This window comes from Alternaria atra (genome assembly GCF_907166805.1).
Source record: "Alternaria atra isolate CS162 genome assembly, contig: 32, whole genome shotgun sequence".
NCBI classification, from domain to species: Eukaryota; Fungi; Ascomycota; class Dothideomycetes; order Pleosporales; family Pleosporaceae; genus Alternaria; species Alternaria atra.
In genome coordinates this window covers 695891-718346 of record NW_025091331.1, presented here as the reverse complement: position 1 = coordinate 718346, position 22456 = coordinate 695891, and the positions used below count along the sequence as shown (strand labels likewise).

At 50.1% G+C, this 22456-nt stretch overlaps 8 protein-coding genes across 8 annotated transcripts; 6 read left to right on the top strand and 2 right to left on the bottom strand.

The window, feature by feature from the left end:
- Positions 1-1578: 1578 nt before the first annotated feature.
- On the top strand, positions 1579-2043 carry ALTATR162_LOCUS9992 (uncharacterized protein; the record flags this gene model as incomplete). Its single annotated transcript, XM_043317628.1, has 1 exon — positions 1579-2043. One exon carries the CDS (start codon positions 1579-1581, stop codon positions 2041-2043), a length of 465 nt encoding a protein of 154 aa, XP_043173563.1.
- Positions 2044-4874: 2831 nt separating this feature from the next.
- ALTATR162_LOCUS9991 (uncharacterized protein) lies at positions 4875-6187 on the top strand (the record flags this gene model as incomplete). The annotated part of the gene is made up of 5 exons (XM_043317627.1): positions 4875-5217; positions 5268-5472; positions 5521-5618; positions 5667-5992; positions 6041-6187. 5 exons carry the CDS (start codon positions 4875-4877, stop codon positions 6185-6187), a joined length of 1119 nt encoding a protein of 372 aa, XP_043173562.1.
- Positions 6188-6456: 269 nt separating this feature from the next.
- ALTATR162_LOCUS9990 (uncharacterized protein) lies at positions 6457-7568 on the bottom strand (the record flags this gene model as incomplete). Its single annotated transcript, XM_043317626.1, has 3 exons — positions 6457-6759; positions 6817-7449; positions 7500-7568. The coding sequence occupies 3 exons, from the start codon at positions 7566-7568 to the stop codon at positions 6457-6459; spliced, it is 1005 nt and encodes a 334-aa protein (XP_043173561.1).
- A 1315-nt stretch (positions 7569-8883) lies between these two features.
- ALTATR162_LOCUS9989 (uncharacterized protein) lies at positions 8884-11453 on the top strand (the record flags this gene model as incomplete). Its single annotated transcript, XM_043317625.1, has 5 exons — positions 8884-8979; positions 9035-9165; positions 9217-9511; positions 9559-10766; positions 10856-11453. 5 exons carry the CDS (start codon positions 8884-8886, stop codon positions 11451-11453), a joined length of 2328 nt encoding a protein of 775 aa, XP_043173560.1.
- A 1765-nt stretch (positions 11454-13218) lies between these two features.
- ALTATR162_LOCUS9988 (uncharacterized protein) lies at positions 13219-15105 on the bottom strand (the record flags this gene model as incomplete). Its single annotated transcript, XM_043317624.1, has 3 exons — positions 13219-14158; positions 14208-15015; positions 15069-15105. The coding sequence occupies 3 exons, from the start codon at positions 15103-15105 to the stop codon at positions 13219-13221; spliced, it is 1785 nt and encodes a 594-aa protein (XP_043173559.1).
- Positions 15106-15392: 287 nt separating this feature from the next.
- On the top strand, positions 15393-16179 carry ALTATR162_LOCUS9987 (uncharacterized protein; the record flags this gene model as incomplete). Its single annotated transcript, XM_043317623.1, has 5 exons — positions 15393-15482; positions 15543-15619; positions 15666-15813; positions 15867-15987; positions 16067-16179. 5 exons carry the CDS (start codon positions 15393-15395, stop codon positions 16177-16179), a joined length of 549 nt encoding a protein of 182 aa, XP_043173558.1.
- A 790-nt stretch (positions 16180-16969) lies between these two features.
- Positions 16970-17814, top strand: ALTATR162_LOCUS9986 (uncharacterized protein; the record flags this gene model as incomplete). The annotated part of the gene is made up of 3 exons (XM_043317622.1): positions 16970-17074; positions 17124-17379; positions 17432-17814. The coding sequence occupies 3 exons, from the start codon at positions 16970-16972 to the stop codon at positions 17812-17814; spliced, it is 744 nt and encodes a 247-aa protein (XP_043173557.1).
- A 4221-nt stretch (positions 17815-22035) lies between these two features.
- ALTATR162_LOCUS9985 (uncharacterized protein) lies at positions 22036-22412 on the top strand (the record flags this gene model as incomplete). The annotated part of the gene is made up of 3 exons (XM_043317621.1): positions 22036-22059; positions 22118-22213; positions 22296-22412. 3 exons carry the CDS (start codon positions 22036-22038, stop codon positions 22410-22412), a joined length of 237 nt encoding a protein of 78 aa, XP_043173556.1.
- Between the last annotated feature and the right edge of the window lie 44 nt (positions 22413-22456).

The window sequence follows — 22456 nt, the reverse complement described above, 5'->3', positions numbered from 1 at the left end:
TCCATCTGCCGGGATGAGAAATTTTTAACTCCTGCACGCATATGCAGGGCGCCTGTCCATCCGATATTCTGCCACCCAACGATTCTTTTGGGTTTGTAGGGCTTGGAAATGTAACAGGGCGTTGGCCGGTTCCGGTTTTGCTCACCATGGCATCTCAGAACTTGGTTTCCAACGTCATCTGTCATGCGCGCAGTTACGGCCGTTCTCCTGACTGCTGCATCACCAAGGTAATTATTTCTTTGTCCATGAACAGACGCAACCTAATTCAGTGGATTCTGCGACGCCCAATACCGCGATGCGGAGTTCGTCCGGTCGTTCGGTCGGTCAAGCTGATGATCAGCCGAGTCCGATCTCACCACACCATACGCTGACTGCATCCTCCGCGTTCTGTTGGTCCTCAACACCCAAAAGCATTTTTACTTCCCTTTTCGTGAACCTGAGGCATCACCTCGGCTGTATTTTAAACGACTTTGCGCCGAGCACTTTAAGCGCGAAGACGCGCCGAGTTGCGCTATCTCCGTGACTCTATACGATTGCAAATTATTCACTTGTTACTCAGCGCTGACAGAGCATGAATCTTATCGCTTTCGGTCGGATGTTTTTCGTTGCTCCGAAATAAACCCATACGTGCTGGATACGACAATCCTATAAATCGTCGGCGTAAAATAGCCGGTGCAAGCGGCTAGTATACATTACGAACATCTTGCGAGGCTGATGATAACAAGTAGTTAGCTTGCGATAAATTAGACAATGGTGCACTGAACACGAGTTTCAATACGGGTGGATGTTCGCGCGCTAAGTCCTCTATCCGTGGGTTGCCCTTCTCAGATCTTGCACTCTCGCTAATCTGCGATCAGTAGTGTCTCCACATAGCAACAGTGTCAGCTTTGGGGCCGCGTAGGCTTTGGCCACTCTGCATGTCAGCTTCGCAAGCCTCCACGTTGCTTCAATGTAAGGTTTTGGGCTGCAAACACATGTCTAGCGGCGAAAACTTACCGTGCAACGGTCATCCACGTATACACGTGTACATGAGCATTAGCGTCAACCTTGCTTGCATCTTAGTGTTTCTCCTAGTCTTCTCGGCTTTGCAAAGCAACCTGAAGATAGCGAGCGCTTTCGTGTGCGCTTCTGTGCCGCTTCGGATGACTCTATGATGTGCGTTCTTTGCTTTCGGCTATCTTTACTAACTCTGCAGTCTCTGTTCGTTCCTTCTCCTTTACCCTGACCATCATCTCTCTAGTTCTGAAACCATGCAAATAACAATTGTGTCTTCCACAAGCCACACACAGATCTTGCTTGAATTTTCATCTTCTGGAGTGACTGTTTGATGCCTGCAACCCTTTCGATAAGTACTAGCACTAATCGTGACATCTAGCTGGTACACATTCAGGTGTAGGTAACTACTAATACATACCAAACCTGCACATAACTGGTCCACACTCTCTGTAATGACGTGAAATCAAGACTTTGAGAGGGTAAGACATCTCGAGAGTCGTTTGTTGGCTCTCGTGGGGTTCGCAGGTCGTTCCCGGCTTTTGCGGCTTCTGCGCATTTTGCGGCTTTTGACCTAGGCACCATATGAACAGTTACCAATCCGTAATAGATTTTGGTGAACGCGTTCACACGCAACTTCCTCGTCTTGATGCCTTGATCGCAAATGCCGGTACGGAACTGCAGGAGTTCAGGACGGCGGAAGATCTCGAGATACACTTGAACGTCAACGTTGGGTCAACCTTCCTTGGCGCCATCGCCGTCCTTCCCAAGCTCCAAGAAACAGCTATGGTCTATGATGTGCAGACATCGTTGGCATTCTGTGGCAGCATGTATCATGTCTTCGGTCCAGATGATGAGTTCGATGCGGGCTTGCCTGAGGACATGGATATGTTTGAAGCGCTCAGTGACTCTGCGAGGACAGACGTCATATGGCGATATGCTTTGAGCAAGCTCATGGACCACCTATACTTCCATGAGCTCGTCGAGGTACTTTCAGATAGTGCGACAGACTACTCCGGCATCGTGGTTAACCTCATCAATCCTGAATGATGTGGCACTGAGCGAGCTATCGCGGACTAAACCCCATCCCATTGGATAGCAGATAGCTTTTGCATTGATGGGTTGGACTGCAGAGAAGGGGAGTCGTGCCCATATTCACGTAATGGCGGCGGGCAAAGAAAGACATGGGAAGTATGTATCGGAGTGCCAGTTTGAGCAAGAGTCGCAATTTGTACGGAGCGAGAAAGGTCGGTGCATTCAAGAGAAAGTGTGGAAAGACCTGATGAGTAGGATTGGGAGGATTTCTCCCGAAGTTGCGAGCTTCGTTTGTTGAGAGTGGACATCTTGTTTGTTAGACATGAATAGCATCGGTGTGCAGATTTAGGGTGAAGAATAGTTGATATCGCGAACGAAGTAGTCCCATGCTAGCCACGGTATTTCGTTTCCGCAAACAGAACCATTATACTGAGCCTCGACGTGATCTGCCATATTCACCATTGTGGTGTCGAATGTATCGGTGTTTATATCCCAGTCCGGCAAGCCAAGTAGTTCGTCGTTGAACGTAGCAGAGCCGGTCCGATCAGTCAAAATTGGTACAGCATAAGTCGCTTCGGTCCTACTTGAGGAAGTTCTTTTTGCAGTGGTATTCGAAGTCTGTCGTGATCTCTGTACCCATCGCACGAGCTTCGCAACGGGCTTCCACAGCAGTCCAGACTCCGAATCCGCTACCAGTCGCGCGTAATGCCGGAAAATTTGCATCGCGATAGCGTATGCTCGGTCCGAAGACGTGTCTTGAGGCCGCACCAGAAGTTTCGCAAATAAGACCGCGAGCGCGTGCCATTGCACCCAGTTCGTCCAAGCCCAAGCCTGAAGCTCGACTGGTATGGGCTGAAGATGTTTTTCGAGAACCTCAGTGATTGGACGACAGATAACGCCGTTGGCCAATGAGTAATTTGTATACACTGTCTACTCGAGAACGGTAGATATAGAGCAGCTTTCCCCGGATATACAATAGGGGACCATCGTAGGCACCGACGTTACTCTTTGATGACCGAGGAAATAGTATTGCCTTTCTGAACATGTGTTGGCAGCAGGCTCGTCCATGAGCTCAATATCATGTGAATTTACTTCATCTTCAGAGTTTTCATCCTCCAATGCCTCCCGCAATCCGTTAACTTCGCTAGATAGGGCGATCCAAAAGTCTGATGCTACGAAATCAGTTATCTTTTCACTGGCCAAGTACATCGAAGCGCGCTCAGACAGCAATCTCGTGGTCGTAACTACTTTCCGGCCGCCGTTTCCGACCCAGTATGACATCAGAACACATCTTTCTATCGATGGAGTCTCTATGGCTAAATGGCTGTGTGACCGAGAACAACTATTTCAAAAACTGCTCCAGGCAAGTGGTCTTTGTCAGCAACAAGATCGAAAATGGGACAAGGAAGAATTTTATTTCGCCAAACTGAATATTGGCGGGTACTAAGGGTTCTATCTACTGTCGTATGCTGACGGGTTGCGCAGTTGAAGAGGCGTGTGGATCTATCCCCAGTGTTGCTACTTTGAAGCAAACTCTTAGTATTAAAGGATATATCACCATATCCTTCCAATTCGTTGAAAGTTATCAAAATTTGGGAGTAGATTCCAGAAAATTCAGTAACACACGCGAGAAACTAGCAGCGCTCAACAAGATCCCGGAGAAGGCGCTTAAAAGTGACGCATTATCGCACCAAGCAGTGTATGTAAAGAGTGGGCGAAGCCATTAACACGCAAAGACCTAATTCTTCGAAGTTTTTCAAAGCCCCGGAAATGCCGTCCAGGGCACTCTCCCCTCCCAGAAGACACTACAAGTTCGTAGACCAGGTACCGTTTGCGACTTTCCATTTCAAATATCTGTCACTTGGTGAGTTATGATCACGTTCACACCACGGCACTTACTGATACCAATGACTTTGGAGCAAGTCTAAAAGCAGTTTGGATTGTTAGAATGAGCTAGCCCACTCTTGTTCTTCTAGAAGACAGACCCAAGGAAGGCCTTACCCCGACGCAGCTGAGAGAGCTGCTACGTCGTGTGCGACAAGTATGTATGCGTTATGACTTGTTGATTTCAATACTCATATCTACATAGCGAGACCCGGAGAATGACTCTATCAAGCAAGAAACCGAGGCTATTGCTAGAATTAAGCGTGAAAGGCCCACTGAGGACGGGGATGAAGTAACTTATGTTGAGACGCGACAGCGCAAATGTCCGCATATGGACCAGGAGTTATCGTGGTAAACTGAAGGAGTGAACTCGATTTGCCTTTACAACGCTGAATTCAATGATGGCATCGGGACGTTAGAAGATGGCTCTACTCCGAAGTCGCCGTGGGGTGAAAGGACGCGTGTGAAGCTACCGCGTTATCCAGTATCAGAATGAGCGCATACCAAGATCTGGGACGATTACATGCTGATATACGCCGTCGAGGTGGCGGCGCGTTGTCTCATTCGTAGATTCATAGGTGTGTACACATGGCTAATCATACGAAAACATGCCTTTCGAGATGAGGTAGTTGGAAACCGACTACTCGACGAACTTGGACACCACTATACATACACACGTTAATAATGTCATCTTTTATGATGAGTTCATCCTAAGTTTCGATTGGTATATACTGTCCGGTGTTTCGCCTCGTGAAGCAGTCTCAACGTCATATCACCTAATGAGATCTCTCTCACCTCCCGGATATACGCCCTCGCATCAGCTTCAAATCGAGCACTGTACCACCTTTACTTGGGAAACTAAGCCCGGAAGAACGCACCGAGCTTGAAATATATCAAACTTCCTAGCCTCGTCCTTCTCTCTAATACACTCACGATTACTCGACTCATTTCACGATATCAGCATGGCGGTTCACCATGACTATCCCGGACTGACAGTAGAAATACTTGTCGATGGAAAGCCGCTCGAAGAGTACAAGAATACAGACGAGGAGGAGAAACCTAACACTATCACACGATACGTTGAGTGCCGGTCAGGCGCGGAGTTTGCGATAACGACTAAGTTCAGAGCACCATTCACCCCAATGGACGCGCTATTACGCGCATGTCTAGACGAAATGAAAGTCAATGGAAAGTTTGTAAAGAAGCATGGGATGTTGGAAGGAACCCACTGTCAGTCAAAGATAACGTGGAGAGAAGGCGGGTCATGGTTGGCATCTAATTTTGTCTTCTCAGACCTTAGCATCGGTATGTAAGCCCCACTCTGAGCTATCAGATACGAAAATACACACTGGCAGACATCGAAGTAGAAGACAACAGCAGTGAAGCATCCGAAGAAAATCTAGAGACTCTCAGTTCAGTAGGCACTATAACTCTTGTACTTACACAAGTTCTCAGCTACCGGACAATATCAAAGCCAAGAGGCAAGAAGGTAACATTAAGGGAAGTTGGACGAGTATCTGAAGAGTCTGTCAAAGGCGATGTGCGCTCTCATACTATAAGGTACTCCCGCACTCCAGCATTTTCAAAGGGATGCTGACACAAAAGAAGGCTCACACCAAATACGATCATAGAAGCCCGCAAGGGAACTCGATCCAAATTGGCTGCAGAGCCTTTCGTCACGTTCCAATTCAAGTATCACTCGAACAGTAAGTTATTCGCGTAAGCACACAGTCGTAAGGTTCACATAGAAACAGCCGCACTCAAATCTCTCGACATCGTGCCCCGCTCACCAAGTCCCTCTCCAACTCCACAATCAGAGTTGGTCAAGAAGGAAGACACAACTGAGCCAATACCGGAAATTCACCCGAACGGTGTATCACTCGCTGCTGCTCCGCGACCAAAAACCACCGGTGTGACCCCAGCTCCGCCTCAGCCGAAATCCGTTTCGCCCACTTTCGACGAACACAATGGTCTCATAGATGAAGAAATCATTGATCTCATCAAGCATTACCGGGGACATGATAACGGGCTTGCGGGTCACAGCCGAAAGCGTCTTCTGGTACTCCTCAAGCATTACGAGGTAGGAAAATACAGAAATGGGGTCCGGAAGCTGCTAATCGCATTACAGAACAAAGACACCGAGCGTGTCCCGATCAAGCAAGAACCAGCTCCTAGCGAGACAGGAGTGCGCATCAAACGTGAGCCTAACGATGGTGGCATTGTACTTGAAAAGGGAAAGAAGCGCAAGACGGAAATCATAGCCCTGGATGAGTGAGCGACATGGTTGTTCGATGGGAAGATTGATCTTCATCGTCATATGGGGTTCGTCGAGTATGCAGAGATAGGATACTCGAGGACTTAACAGCATATGGCACCATGTAACTGAAAGGGGGTTGGCTTATGACCTGAAATTTGTGAGGAGAACGAGAAGAGAATGAAAATCGTGCTAGACAGCGTTCATAAAAGCTGGACATGACCTTGAGCGATATGTAGCTGGTAAGATTTTCATCAGATTCTTTCTATAACTTCTCCCGACTTTGCAATCTACCAGCGTGCAGCCGTCGCCGTAGGTGTAGCATATGTGTCACTCCAACTCGCAGTGTACTTTGAGCTTCCTACGATAGTCTGACTCTTCACATCCGCAAACGTCGCGCTCGTAACCACACTATCGGTGCCAATCCATGTGCTCCACGCGGTCGCTGTTGTAACACCCGTCACAGGTCCAACGGAGACTGCAGTAGTCTCAGGCCAAGCACCAGACCATACGGTAGGTCCAGGGATGACGTAGTCGGTAACACAGGGAGTGGTAGAGGTTTTCGGCTTCTTAGTCTCAGTAGAGCAGTATACCTGCATCATGTCAGCGAACGAACTAAAAACCAGGACTTGAGTAAAAGAGTGACTCACGTTGTGTACGACGCCAGGGTCGTCGTAAGAATACGCTCCCGGGAAGCTTACGCCCTCGGGTAGCTCAACCTCGCCATCGCCTTCGACCAATATTTGGACGCAGTCGGGGTAGAACTGTGCACCTCTCTTTGGATTCTGCGCGAAGCTTACATCGCCCTCATGCAGACCAATCATCTCCGCACGAATGAGGTAATGACCTGCCTTCAGACCCTCAGGTACCCTAACATTCATGTGACCAAAGTGCTTTGCAATGTCACTTGTGGTACTCCATTTTCCAGCCTGTGGGAACGGGTTGCTTTCGTACTTTCCAGAGTGCCAGAGCTTAACGAAGGAGTTCTCCGTTGGTGGATCAGGCGAAATATAAATGAGAGAGGGACCATGGTGCGAGTTCGCAATCACATCGTCTGTGTCGTTACGAATCTCATGGTGCCAGTCGAACGTTAGGTTATCTCCAGGCTGAACTTTGATGGTGTCGTGAGCTTGTATGTCACCCATGACGTTGCAGCGCATGTCGATGGAGTCGAGATCCTTGACAGGCGAGTTGTTGTAGCCACCTTTGCCATTCTGACCGTTGTAGGCGGGGATGCGTACGCCTTTGAATGTACCTTGGTCTTTGCCGTTGACGAAGACTCCCTGGACAGATTAGTACAGGGGATGTGTTAGTCGAATCGGACTGGAAATACCCAAATGAAAGTATGAGCGCAGGCCTGACCTGCAAGAAGCGAGAGGAGAAGGGCAGAAGTGCGAGCCATGATGACTGACTGTAGCTATATCTGAAAGACTTGAAATGCAACAGAAAAAATACTACAGACATTGCAAACACATATATACCCCAATGGCCAATGCAGCACACAGTACGCCGGCAGGTGATGAGGTTAGTGTATTGCGATGCAATATACCCGATCGGCCCCAGATTGTTAATCTATCATAACCATGGGAATGTCCAAACACAGCAGCAGATCTGGAGGCTCCAGCGGGAACATCGGACGTGTCTCCGGTAACATGTTATTGGAATTGTAGACTCTGGTCGATGATCGGGTTTGACGGAGTCGTTGTTGTATAAGCTACATGAAGCCCAGCATGCTCCACGATAGCGGTCGCTTCCGACAGGAACAAGGTGGCGACATTCGATCCTGCAACGAATCGCTTGAACAGGAACGTACTGGTACGAGTTCTTGCTACAGCTAAACGATATAGCCTGGTCGAAAAGGACCTTCATCACAAGGTAAAAGCCTTTGAACATGTCTCGATACGGACTGGTCGCCAGTAAGCATACGATCCAGAGAAGAAGACACGAGTTTTGATATCAAACGCGACGTGATCAATCGCCTCGAGGCTACAGTTGTCGGGAATGTATACGTTGCTTTCGACCGTGGTTGCCTATGAGTTACATAGGTGTTGATAAACACATCACGTACATGATACGCACTACAAGACGATTGCCTGGGGGCCTTTTTCCTGATAGAGTATACATGGTACTCTTTTAACGCGACATTGCACATTGATGGATGTGACCTCTGCTGATTCCCAACCTCTCAGTATACTCAGAATGAGTTTTCCAGATCGGGCGCCCAGCCATGGGTCTAAATCTCTTCTACGCGCAGCGCGAAAACAGGCTCATTCATTGGAGAAATGGGAGCCTGCCGTTAAGTAGTGTTTGTTTTGCTGGCGGTGGTGAAGAGAAGAAGAGTGGGAGCGAGGAAAATCGAGGTTTTGAGGCGAGGGCGGAGCGGAGCTTCGGTGAAGCTAATCCCGATTGGGGGGCGCTAGGGCAAGAACATCTGGCCGCATCGCCAACTGTGGTATCCACGCATGTTCAAGAGTGTGAGCTCTTAAGACGTTGCAATATCGTGCAGTTGTTGCCTTGAGGGAGGAACAGTTGAAACGTTTCGGTACATTCTGCTGTATACGACTGCAGCTCCAGGCTCGCAACTGCCACATTTCACACCGCCCCGCCAAATCAATCTCCCATCGTGGGAGCCCTCGGTCCCTCCACCACCAACCTTCTACAACCTCCACCCACCCCCATATCTTCCCGAGCAGCGCGGATAGCTGTGACCGCCCAGAATGGCCGACTTTGAGACGCTCAAGGACCAGTGGAGCGATATCGAGGACAGAGATGGTGTCCGTCTCAGTTGGAACACGTTCCCCAGCTCGCGCATGGTATGATGGACAGCCGATCGTCACCACAGACTCGAGGTACTGATTCAGTATATAGGAAGCTTCCCGTCTCGTCGTTCCCATTGGTGCTCTTTACACCCCTCTGAAAGAGAAGACGGATACTCCTCTGCTTCAATATGCGCCTGTCGCGTGTAGAGCGCCTTGCAAAGCCGTCCTCAACCCCTACTGGTACGCCCCGAGCAGTCTCTGGCAGCTTCCCTCAAGCTAACGGTGATATAGTCAAATTGATATGCGCGCACGCATATGGATATGCCCCTTCTGCCTGAACCGCAACAATCTTCCCCCGCACTACAAGGACATTTCCGAGCAACAGATACCCCCCGAGCTGCATGCGAGCAGCACTACAATCGAGTACCGACTTCCTCAACCAGTACTGACCCCGCCGATCTTTATCTTTGTCGTAGACACATGCCAGGAGGAGGACAGCTTGAAGGCGCTCAAGGACTCGATCATCATGAGCTTGAGCCTGCTCCCTGCATATGCTCTGGTCGGTCTGATCACATACGGTACAATGGTAGGTGCAAGAAATCAATATTGGGGATTCTATGCTGACAGCCGTAGACGCAAGTACACGAGCTGGGCTACACCGAATGCGCCAAGTCGTACGTCTTCCGCGGAAGCAAGGACTACTCCTCCAAGCAAGTCCACGAGATGCTCGGCCTGAGTCAGATGGCTCCTCGACCTGGCGTCCCTCAGCAGCCTGGTCGACCACCTGTGCCACCCCAAGGTGGTGCTGGCACGCGCTTCATCCTCCCCGTATCGCAATGCGAACTACAGTTGACCAACGCTCTCGAGTCGATCCAACGGGATCCCTGGCCTGTCGCGAACGACAAGCGCCCTCTGAGGTGCACTGGTGTGGCACTCAGCGTCGCTGCTGGACTCTTGGAGACAAACTTCTTGAACACCGGCGCACGTATCATGCTGTTCAGTGGCGGCCCAGCCACCGAGGGCCCTGGCATGGTCGTTGGCCCCGAGCTGCGCGAGCCTATCCGATCGCACCACGACATCGATCGTGATAACATCAAATACTACAAGAAGGCGCTGAAGTTTTACGAGGGCCTCGCGAAGCGCATTTCAACCAACGGCCACATTGTGGACATTTTTGCTGGGTGCTTGGACCAGGTTGGTCTGCTCGAGATGAGGGGTCTTGCGAACACCACTGGTGGACACATGATTCTGACGGATAGTTTCACCTCGTCCATGTACAAGCAGTCCTTTGCGCGAGTGTTCAACAAGGATGCTGACGACAATCTCCTAATGGGATTCGGCGCCAACTTCGAGGTGCTGACAACCAAGGAGCTGAAGATCACTGGTCTTATTGGACACGCTGTGTCAATGAACAAGAAGTCTGTCTCCGTCGGAGAGACTGAGTGTGGTATCGGAAACACCTGCGCATGGAAGATGTGCGGTATCGATCCTGAGTCTTCGTACGGTATTTACTTTGAGATTGCTAGTCAAGGCGGGCCAAACCAGATGCAGGCTGGACAGCAACAGGCTCTGATTCAGTTCCTCACATACTACCAGCACTCCGCTGGACAGTATCATCTGAGGGTAACCACTGTCGCCCGCCCCCTCAGTGGTCCTTCCGGTGACCCTGCTATCGCCCAGTCCTTCGACCAAGAAGCTGCTGCCGTCCTCATGTCAAGGATAGCGGTTTTCAAGGCTGAGGTTGACGATGGTCCAGATGTTCTTCGATGGGTCGACCGCATGCTTATCAGGTTATGTGCTCGCTTCGCCGAGTACAGGAAAGACGACCCGTCGTCATTCAGGTAAGATTCCTCTACTTCAAGGGTAGAGTTCTACCTTTCCCCAATCTATACCTTTGCGCTTCAGCGTCAAATACTAACTACTGAACCAGGCTCGAGAAGAACTTCACACTATACCCGCAATTCATGTTCCATCTCCGTCGATCACAGTTCCTGCAAGTTTTCAACAACTCTCCTGATGAGACCGCCTTCTACCGTCATGTCTTGAATCACGAGGATGTTAGCAACTCACTCATCATGATTCAGCCAACACTAGACAGCTACGGCTTCGATCATGAAGGCGGTCAGCCCGTACTGCTCGACTCCAGCTCCATTCAGTCCGAGACCGTCTTGTTGCTTGACACTTTCTTCCACATTCTTATCTTCCACGGCGAAACTATGGCCGAGTGGCGGAAAGCCGGATACCAAGAGCAAGAAGGTTATGAGAACTTCAGGGAGCTCCTGGAGGCGCCGAAGGAGGATGCCAAGGATCTTATCCAGGACCGATTCCCATTGCCTCGATTCATCGTCTGTGACGCCGGTGGCTCGCAAGCGCGTTTCTTGCTCAGCAAGCTCAACCCGTCAACGACACACACGACTGGTAGCTATGGAGGCGTTGCGCAAACAGCTCAAACCATCTTCACCGACGATGTCAGTCTACAAACCTTCATGGACCATCTCATGAAGCTCGCAGTGTCAGGCACAGGCTAGGTTTGCTGTGTCCTGAAAGAGTAGTCCATCAACGATAATGCAGCGGCGAGGCAAAAGAAGGATTGTATGTGTGGTCTTTGTGTTACATCATTAGCGAGAAATGAAACCCTTGAATGTTCGCATACTCTGCCGCGACTCTTAGTGATCTGGGTTCATTAGCGAATCGTTTGTGCTACGCATGTGAACGAAAATAGCAATATCAGCAATATCATCCACGCATCGAATAGATCTGCTCGTATTCGTGGCAGTGATACCCGATTTCATTGAGTCTCTTCACTGATACAACAACCATGCTTCACCTGTGCCATTTCGTTCGTAACCTCCTATTCGTCTTTCATCAAGCATACGTATTCCCAACTATAGCGTACTGATATCAAAGTCCTTAGCTTCGCTATCCTTGACATGCTTCTCCGTCAGTATCTCTCCTGTACCCGGAATCTGAAATGGCTCCGCGGGCAGTGTTACAGCAATGAACCTCGTAGGCTCAGTCTCCGATGCGTTGTGCCACTTATGCATAGTGCCACGCTGGACAATATGATCCTATGTCCATTTGTCAGCCTAGCATTCATAAGAGTAAAACCCAGCCACCCATAAAGAAGAAGAGATAGTGACAAAAACGTACCCCAGGATTTAACTCCACCGTCTCTCCTGTAGCAGTTTCCAGGGTTACCTTTCCATGCGTGCAGATTACATAGTCAATGGATACAGTACGGTGCATTTGACTTGCTTGCCCAGGACCAAGCTCGCAGACAATAAGGTGAGAACCTGATTCCTTGGCTACGATGTTGCGACCGGTGTAGCTTGCATCTCCTTCTTGGGACGTATACGCTTCGATGTCTTTATCCTGCTCGAGAATGGTTGGGGTGGAGGATGTGGCGTCTAGTTATGGAATCTTGCATCAATATCGGGACTCTCAATCGCCATGGCGCGAGGTAAGAAGGGGTTTGAGACGTACAAGATCGAGATGTCCCGCCAATACCACTAAATGTAGGTGTACGAAGTCAGTGTATGCCTCACATGCAGTTCATACAGGGACACTTACGGGTATCCGTAGAACTGCAACGCTGGGCTCGAATGAACAGTGCTTTTTCCCTGTTCGTTGTGCGTGATAATGTAGCGTTTGGCTGGGGGCAGTGAGGTGACGGACTCGTACATCTGCGATGCCGAAAGGCGTGCGTCGTTTTCTGCCATTTTGAAGTGGTGGATCTGAAGGAAGAAAAAAAAAATTGGATATGATGAGGGGTAGATCGTGTAGGTATCAGCAGCACAGAGGTGACGGCGGTTTTGATGTCAGATGTGATTCTCTCTTATAGAACAACTCTCTCCCGTGTCTACTTACTAGCAACTACGCCCGTCGGAAGCATTCCATATCTAGGTGGTGATCTGATGTAAGCGCGAGATATCGCTACCCTCCTTCTACATGAGGCCTAAATGTGGAGCAAAGACTAGGGTTGCGGCGCCCACCTGTGAGGTACACGTCAATCAAATGGATGGCTTTTTAAAAATTACACGAAACGTGCGATGAAAAAGGGAATGGATGGTAGAATGCTGCATTGGTATGGATACGCTAAAACCACGTTTTTTCTACTTGAACGCCCGGCTCATCGGAAAGCTGAAGAATAGTCGTCGAATGTAGATAATCGTAAGCAGCCACAACCATTAAACATGTACAAGGAAGCTGAGACCGCCCAGAGTTCGGTATGGCTTTAAATCCTTCAGCGATTTGAAAGCTGAGCTATTGATGGCTCGTCTGACGTCAGCGCGTTCAGGCCTTGGCCTTCTTAGCCGCCTTCTTTGGCTTAACGGCCGTCTTCTTCTCCTCGACCTCTTCGACTATAGGCTCAACGACGACCTTCTCCTTCTTAGCCCGCTTGCTCTTAGGTGTTGTCTCCGGGACAGTCTCCTCGGTAACGGCGGTTGCCTCGAGCGCGACGTCTGACTTGCGCTTGCTAGTCCTCTTAGGCTTCTTGTCTGCAGCGGGCGTGGTGGCTTCGACAATCTCCTCAGTCACAACCTCAGCGGGTTCAACAGCCTTGGCCTTTACAGCCTTCTTGCCCTTCTTTGCTGGTGCAGGGGAGACAGCCTCGACAGCCTCTGTAACCTCAGCAGCCTGAGTCGGTTGCGGCTCTGCTTGAGCCTTCGCACCCTTCTTGCCCTTCTTAGCCTTTGGCAGCTCAGTGACAGTGGTCTCCTCAGCAGCCGCTTCAGTAAGAAGCTGCTGTGGCTTCGCCGGTTTGAGAGTAGTTATGCTAGTGTGCTTTGGAACACTGTCGACAGTCTTGAGCGCTGGTGCTTCAAACTCGTAATCAAAGATCTCCTTGAGCTGCTTAGCTTTGCTTGTCCTTCTCTTGTTCTCGTTCTCCACGCGCTTTTCCCATTGCGAACGCTCTACACCACGCTCCATCTCGAGACCGGCCTTCTTGTTGCGAGGGTCGACCTTGAATCGCTCGTTGGCACCTTTGAAGAGATCTGGGTGTACCTGTTCGTTGGGGATGAGATGGACTTTGAGGATGTGACCGAACAGTAGGTAGTTGTTCATGGTTCGTGCGACGATGTCAGCGACCTCTTGGGATTGGAACTCGACGAAAGCGAAGTGCTTGGAGGCACCAGTCTTCTTGTTGCGCGACAGGCGTAACCGGTTGACCTTGCCGAACTGCGAGAAGTACTGCTTCATCTGAGGTTCGAAGAAACCACGAGGCACGCGACTAGACGAGATGTTAGCAATACATAGTGTAGACTGAATGGTATACATACCCAACGTAGAGAACACCGGGCTCGTTAGACTTGGGGGCAGCCTCTGCTTGCTTTATCGCTTTCCGCTGCTTTGCGCTAAGTTTGGGAACCTTTGCGGCTTCGTCGAAGTTTTCATCTTCGTCAGCATCATCCGAATCGGAATCGCTGAAGCCAGCGAGTAGAGCTGCGGTCTGGTCGTCTTCAGCTGCGTCGTCTGCGTCATCGTCTACCGCTGTAATCTCGGTGACCTCGACCTCTGGCTCAGTCGCCTCCTGCTTCTTTCCGCCCTTTGTCTTCTTTGGCTTTGCGACTGTGGTAGTCTCCTCCACTACAACAGGAGCATCCTCAACAGGTTCGACATCCTCAGCCTTTCCCTTCTTAGCGGTCTTAGCCTTAGCCTTGGGAGCCTCTGCTACGACTGTCTCCTCTGCGACTACAATCTTGCCCTTCTTTCCACCTTTCTTGGGCTTTTCTTGCACTTCAGTGACCTCTACTACTGCAGCGACAGGCTCAGCGGCCTCAGTGTCGACCTTGGCAGCGGCCTTGCCCTTCTTTGCTTGCTTCTTGGGCTTTTCTTGTACTTCAGCGACCTCTACTACCTCAGTGGCGGGTTCAGCCATCTCGGTATCGACATCAGCTGCGGCCTTGCTCTTCTTGCCCTTCTTTGGCTTGGCAGGCTCGGCGACGGCGACAGGCGCAGCCTCTTCTTCGATGTCCATGAAGTCGGCAGCTTGTTTACGCGCAGATTTCCTTGTTGGTTTCGCTTCGACGGGTGCAACATCGTCCGACTTTCTGGGCTTCTTCGCTTTCGGCGCCGCCTCTGATGCGCCTGGGATAGGTTAGCGAACATATACGTGATTTATCCTCGTCGCAATTGCTTACCCTTGCGCTTCTTTCCTTTGATGTCGTCAGCAGCCATGTTAAAACCGTGTAATTGGTTGAAGTTTGTGTGGTCGCGAATGTTGTTACGCGCAAAAGTTCGTAGGAGAGCTCAGGCGCGGGAACTTTTTTCGAGGGCAGTCGCGCTAGCGGACACTTGCCAAGATAGTCCCCCAGCCCTCACCGTCAACCTGCGATCCATATACTCACGCTACATCGAAAGACATTAACTAAACTAATACGCAGCAAATAACCCGCTATCAGCCTCTCGAGACAATAATACAACTTGCTTCACTTGCCGCCAAATTTACCTCCGGTTCGATCAACATGGCGCCCATCGTAGACATGAGCGACAAGAACGCGTGGGATGATTCTCTACTAATCAATTCCTGGGACAGCGCAGTTGATGAGTACAAGGTACGTCTCCATGGGCTACCTTTTCGTAATTTTTGTGAGGATATCGACTAAATAAATTAGAAATACCACAGTATCCACCAATCAGGCAAGAAACTCGAAGACGTCCTAACTGAGGAGGAACTGAAGGAGTTACGGGGGTAATCAGTTTTCAATGCCTGTACATCATAATGCTAACATTTTTAGGGACTACGGAGATCTGATGGATGAAGCGGAGACAGCATCGGCAGCAGCAGACACCAACGGTGTCGCGGAACATGAAGATGTCAACACGCCACTGTCAGAAACCAATGGCGTTGCTCAGTCAGACCAAAGCGGTCCGTCGCCCCAGCAGGTACGTGGACATGCGAAACAGAAGAGTACCGAACCCTGTCTTACAAGAATCAGGAACCAGATCTCTCCGGGCAGCAAGGACCGCAGATCCAATCGCCAAGGGCTGAGGCTCCTCCGGTGCCACATGCTGCCGGGACTCTTACAGATGCCATGCCACAGGCCATTCTTGGAACAGGTAAGTCGTGGTTTTAACAACCGTTGCTTCCGGATGGCGTGGGGAGTCTGACAGTTGATGACATGCTGACTTTGGATAGTGCAAGATGAGAACATGAAGAACATGATGATGTCCTGGTACTATGCCGGTTACTACACTGGTCTGCATGCTGGACAACAGCAGGCGCCGAAGGAGCCACCGTCAACACAATAGTAGATCCACAGAATGACGACTCTTAGAGGCAGTTCGTGTCAAAGTGTGGCTGCCCAGCACGTTTGAAAGACGAAGTAGACATGTCGAGACTTGAATGCCATTATTTTGAACCAATGGGGTGAGAAACCTCATGGCATAGCCCCTGCACGCGACTGACCACCTACACAGGATGTGCCTCAAAACCTCGGGAACACAGGCCGCGAGATGAAAGCTCTGCTGTTCCTTCATGCGGCTCGCGAGTTTTCCAGCCCCATCGCTCAGGCATCTTGAATAGTTGTGATCCTGCGCTTATAGCCTTGGTGGTTCATAGATTACCGAATCGGGCACAAGCGAGACAGATCTGCGACACCACCGCGACAGTCTCGAACCCACCTCCAACGGTTCGAGCATCAAACACCCCCCGCTGTTGCGCCCAACCAAGTGCGCATCACCAAAATCTCCCCATTCTTGCAGGCGATCAACGTTTCCTTCAGTGCCATGCCGAGAGCAAGGGGCTGGTGTTTCGCCATGTGCGCGACCGGCCTGCAAGCCCTTCAATGTCAACAATTTCATGCGTGGATTTAAGGAATAGAATATCCCCAGGCATAAACTTTCTCCTCATCTCATCGCTTTTGCCTCATAATACCAGTGCTCCACTCTCTTTCTCTTACTTCATCTGCTTCTTACTGTCCGAGCCGGCCCTCGTAGTGCCCTTTCAATCCTTCAACCTTCTATCGTACATTCTAGTGCTTGCAGCGCAGGCTTACGTTCACTTTTACGACACTATTACACGATACGCAATCTAGTCATAATGAAGTACTTCGCAGCACTACCCTTGGCAGCCGCGCTTGCATCCGCCGAGATGCAGGTCATGAGCCTTGCTCCTGCTGCCGCAACTGGCGCGATGACACATACTGTAAGTACACACTTACGACCTGTTATTGAGCTACATCTAATAAAAATAGGTCGTCGTTGGTGGAATGAAGCCCGTCGCAACCGGCATGGCGCCCGTACTAGGATACAGCCCCGAATCCATCAAGGCCGCTGTCGGCGACATGGTCGTATTCGAATTCATGCAGAAGAACCACACTGCCACGCAGTCAACCTTTGCCGATCCCTGCAAGAAGATGGAGGGAGGAATGGACTCTGGCTTCATGCCCAACCCTGAGGGCAAGGCTGGTGTTACATGGAACATGACTGTTGAGACAACAGACCCCCTCTGTAAGTCCTCCACGTCTATTGAGAAAGTATAACAAAAGCTAACATCATCAAGGGTTCTACTGCAAGCAACAAAACGGTATCCACTGCGGAAAGGGCATGGTCTTCAGCATCAACGCTGCCGAGACTGGCGACAAGACCATGGCCGACTTCAAGGGCCTAGCCATCAAGACCAATGGCACGAGCCTTCTTGCTGGTGACCTTCAATCGGTTGACCCCAACGCCGCCGCTGCCCCTACCACCGTCACCATCGAGGCTGGAGGTGCCGCCGCAACTGGCACCGGCAGTGGTGCTCTCGCCTCCGCCACTGTTGTCGCTGGAGCGGGAACAGACGGCGCTGGCCAGACTTGCTCATGCCAGTGCCTGTGCGGCATGGCCGCTTTCCCCGAGACTGCCGCCATCAACAACTTCGGTGGCTTCCCCGGTATGATTGCATAAACGCCCTCACGACGAAACCTGGAGAAACGGTAATGAGGAGGAGGACGGATCGATTGGGTGTATGCTTGATTGGTCTTGGATGTGGTGGTCGAGGACAATATTCTTATGACGGGTTCGGCAAAAGCTTCTGGTTTAGCAATTTGTCCGGATCCTTATACCATTTTTATCATTTGCTGGGGCGTTTCGCATTATACCGTAATCCACATGCTGCGATGGTTGCCGCGCGGTGGTGCTGTTTAGGACTGATTGCAACGTTGTAAAACTTTAGTATTAGAGCTAGATCCAAGAGATCGCACTTCCACACTCTATTCTTTCTCCAAACTGCTATTAGTCCTTTGCTACTGTGTTTTAGTTGTGATAAAGTGCTATGTGTGTTGCATAGGGACCTAGGCGCGATGGGCTTCTCACAGCGTTCAAAATTAGCAATCGATGTATTCAGTATATCCAAAATCAATCAAAACACACTCTTTCGCCTTCTAATCCAAACCCAGCAAACTCCGCTTCATGATGATAGGCTTCTAAAGAGCTTGACCTGCGACGGTGGCGTGTCAAGATGGTGTCGTTGTCGCGTTGCGCATCTTGCCTGACCGCTCATTTCTTAGCGCCCTCAGCGGCCTTCTTTGCCTCAGCTACACAAGGAGTCAGCGTCGCATTCCCACAACTTTCGCATAGCCCATCCGAGTTCGCAAAGGCTCAAAAAGCGAGGATGACAACTTACCAGCAGCTTGCTTAGCACGCATGATTTCTGCTACGTTCTCCTTGGTGCGGGCGAATTCGGTACCGGATTGCTGCGGCCTGTGATTAGCCCAAACCCCCTTATGTTCAGCACTTCTCGTATACACATACAGTGTTCTTGCCTTTCTATTCATCAAGTCAGCAAGCACTTCTTTGGAGAAAGTGATGGCACTGGCAGTTGCGAGTGGGAGAACCGGCGATAAAAACATACCTTTCCAGCCTGCTCCTTGAGGTTCTTCTCCCGAGCCTTGTCGCGCTGGTTGCCACGAGCCATTTTATCGTCTCCTTCCCACGAAATGCACGAAAAATTCCCCGAATTTGTCTTCTCGGGCTGACTGTCGCAGCGTGCAGGGTCTTGATTTAGGATATTTCTTGAAGGCGCTGGAGGAAATTAGAGGTTTGGGTAGTCAGCGCGGCGGAAGTTCTGATAAAAATAGCGCGTTGTTTGTTTCCGCTGGCCAATTGGGGGCAAGGGGAATCACGGGCTAGAACATGGAAGGGGAAGCCGCAATTCGGAGTTTCTTCGCCACGTGCATGGACCTTCACGATCTTTCTTCATCATCGAGATGGTGGGGTTGTTTTGCTTTCTACTTTCGATGTTCGTTATCGCATAGGGCTGTCTGTTTGATGGATGTGATGTCCGTTGTTCCGCAAATGGCTTTTGCTGCTGTCGGCAGCGGATGAGCAGAACCCGCGTCAGTTTGTGCTACCGCCCAATACCGGCAATGTTCCAAGGTTGACTCTACACCGTCACTGCATCTTGTAAATCTAATTATCAGAGACCGGTAGGCAGAGGCTATGTGATGTCTTCCACCGCAGCCAGTGTACAGTAAGTTTCTGCAGGAATGATAGTCATCCGCATATTGGCCCCCGCACAAAACTGCAGGATGACTGTACAGGCTGTGATATATACCCCACCATGTACGCTTATGATGTTCAGGCAAGCTGTACCACCAATTATACAAGAATATTGAGCAGACACCTCCCGGTTTCTAGAAACGCCAGCCCTCTTTTGAAACACACTCCATGTGTTCCTACTTACGGTCTTCCTTACGACACTAGACCAAGCCTTATCATAGTCGATTGCGGCAACTCTACAGCAGCAGTGAAACCGAAAATGAATCAATACATCTACCAGCCGCTAGACGAAAGCAACCATGAGATTAGGTTGGTAACCTTGCTACCCGCAGCGAATCGAGATTGCGAAGTGATTTGCGACGTCAACATTGTTCGTCTTACAACAGAAGACGTACCACGATATGAAGCACTATCATACACCTGGGGCCCGGCCAGATCACTTATCAAACTTCGCGTCTTATCAGAACATGAGCATAACATTGATATCACCAGGAACCTTGCAGAGGCCTTGCCGTACCTCCGCGATCCTGTTTCACCCAGAACATTGTGGATAGATAGCATTGCTATCAATCAAAAGGATCTGAAAGAGAGAGGTCAGCAGGTCCAACGAATGGCTGATATCTTCAGCTTAGCAGAAAGAGTGGTTGTTTGGTTGGGAACAGACGATGCCAGCAGTAGAACGGTTATGAAAACGTGCGAATTTCTTGATACCAAGGTAGAAGTCAACAACTTTGGGTCGTTGAGATGTCTGTCCGATCAACCGGATGATACTCATTGGGGCGACATACACGCACAGCTTCCGTACGATGCCGCAATCTGGAAAGCAATTGTAGGCTTCCTGCAACGACCGTGGTTCCATCGACTTTGGATCTGGCAAGAGATACGGTTAGCCAAATCGAATGCGATTATCATGTGTGGCACCGATACCATGCGTTGGACACAACTCCGAACTTTGCTGAATTGCATTGTTTACAAGCGAAGCGTGAGCCCATATGCAGTTGACAGGGATGAAGAATTCTTCGCACCCTTGCAGAATGGTTATAATCTCGCAAGAAATGATCGCATGGAGCTCTGCGAACTGCTTGCAACCATGCGACACGCTCGATGCACCGATCAACGAGATCGTGTATACGGCATCTTGGGTTTATCGTCCGTGTATGGCCTGCAAATCAATCTACGACCCGATTACAATAAGCCATTGGTAGATGTATACATGGACTTGATGATATACTCGATACAAGATTCAAAACGCCTTGATATGTTGTCTCTATGCAAATCCGAGGAAACAATGGAAAGTTGGCCGTCTTGGGTACCTCGCCTCATAGACTCGGAGAAGCGCAATGACATGCACTCGTTAGCTTCCGGATATTCTACATGCGAGGTAGAGCTATTGGAGGATAGGGTATTAAGAGTGACGGGAGTGCGCCTAGGTCGAATCACCAAGAAAGACTACTTCCATGGTTCCCTTAAAAATGCCGTATGGGGGGTCCGAGCATGGGCGCATCGTGTAGATATGGCTTCTAAATACGTCAATGGCAAATCCATGGCTGAGGCGTTTTGTCATGCCATCTGCGGAGGTGTCCTGGCGGACTACTATGTGCCACCTTCAAGGTCGTCTCCAAGTTTGGCGTCGTCGTCAACGGTCTTCAAAAACATTTTTCGGCGTTCTTATGAAGAGATTGTCATGGATGAAGACACACAGTTCTTCTTAGGGCACGTATTCAGAAAGTGTGAAGGTCGAGTTCTCTTGAAAACATCCGGAGACCATGTTGGTATAGGCCCCCTGGATACGCGTGAGGGTGATGAAATCTGCGTGTTGCTTGGCTGTGATGTTCCAATGGTCATACGTTCAGACTCGAATGGGCGATATAAGATAATCGGAGAGAGCTACGTGTCTGGGATCAGTAGTAACGAGGCAATATTGGGGCCCTTACCGAGAGGATACCGAGAGGTGTTACGTTATGATCCGGAGTCTGGCAGCACCTATTGGGTCTACATGAATTCAAAAACTGGAAAGATTCAAGTCGGAGACCCAAGGCTGGGTGCTGAGTTACCAACAGGATGGGCACGCTTTACCGATACTAAAGGGCAACTATGGGAAGACTTCATACACGATAGTGCGCCGGATATGTTGACGGCTTTGGATCCAAGGTTGACGAAATCAGAGCTACTAAAGCGCGGAGTACCGCTAGAAGATATCGAGTTTTCGTAACAGGCGACAATGATTATCTGGAGTACCAAAACTCCTAACCTCATCAATGTAGTGCATGAGCAGAAACACTCAATTGTCTGATCTCAAGATTAAGAAGTAGTCCAAGCACATAAGACAGATGTACCGCAATTCCTCACATATGTACATCTCAAGATCTGTAAAGTCCGAGTAATTGAATTTCCGTTGCTCAATGCTATTACGCATCTTTTCCAGCTGGACTGTCAGACCATAAAGCGATGTTAAAGTAGTAGAGCTCGTGATGTGAAGCACGTGAAGGCAAGATTCGCGATAAGCGGGGCTTATCTGTCAGACTACGCGCTAAGCGAGACCCTGATCAAACTGATCGCGCTTTCCCGCGCCATCTGCAGAACATTTCCCCTCGCTTCTACACCAACATATCCACTCGATCCACCACAATGCCTATTTCCAAGAAGGACAGAGTACGTCTCACCGTAAACCCACAACATCCGTAACACAATTCACTGACTTCTTGAATAGATCCAGCGCGAGCATAAGAAGGCCGACAAGGCTGGCACCCGCGCGCCGGTCAAGGCAAACGGCCTTCCCGTCAAGGCGCCTAAGCCGACGTCCATCGTAGGCACTCTTGCGCTTCTTACCTGATGCTCTTGCATTGCATGGCATCATTGCGCATAGCTGACTGCTCAACTCAACACAGTGCCAGAACTGTCGCCGCGAGATCGTTAACACCAACAAGGCGCAGCTCGAGGCCCATGCCGCTAGCCACGACGCCACGCTGTGGCCTAAGGAGAAGTGCTGGCCAAACGACTTCTGAAGGATTGGATGTTGGGCTTGGAACGACCGGCTGGACTACAATCT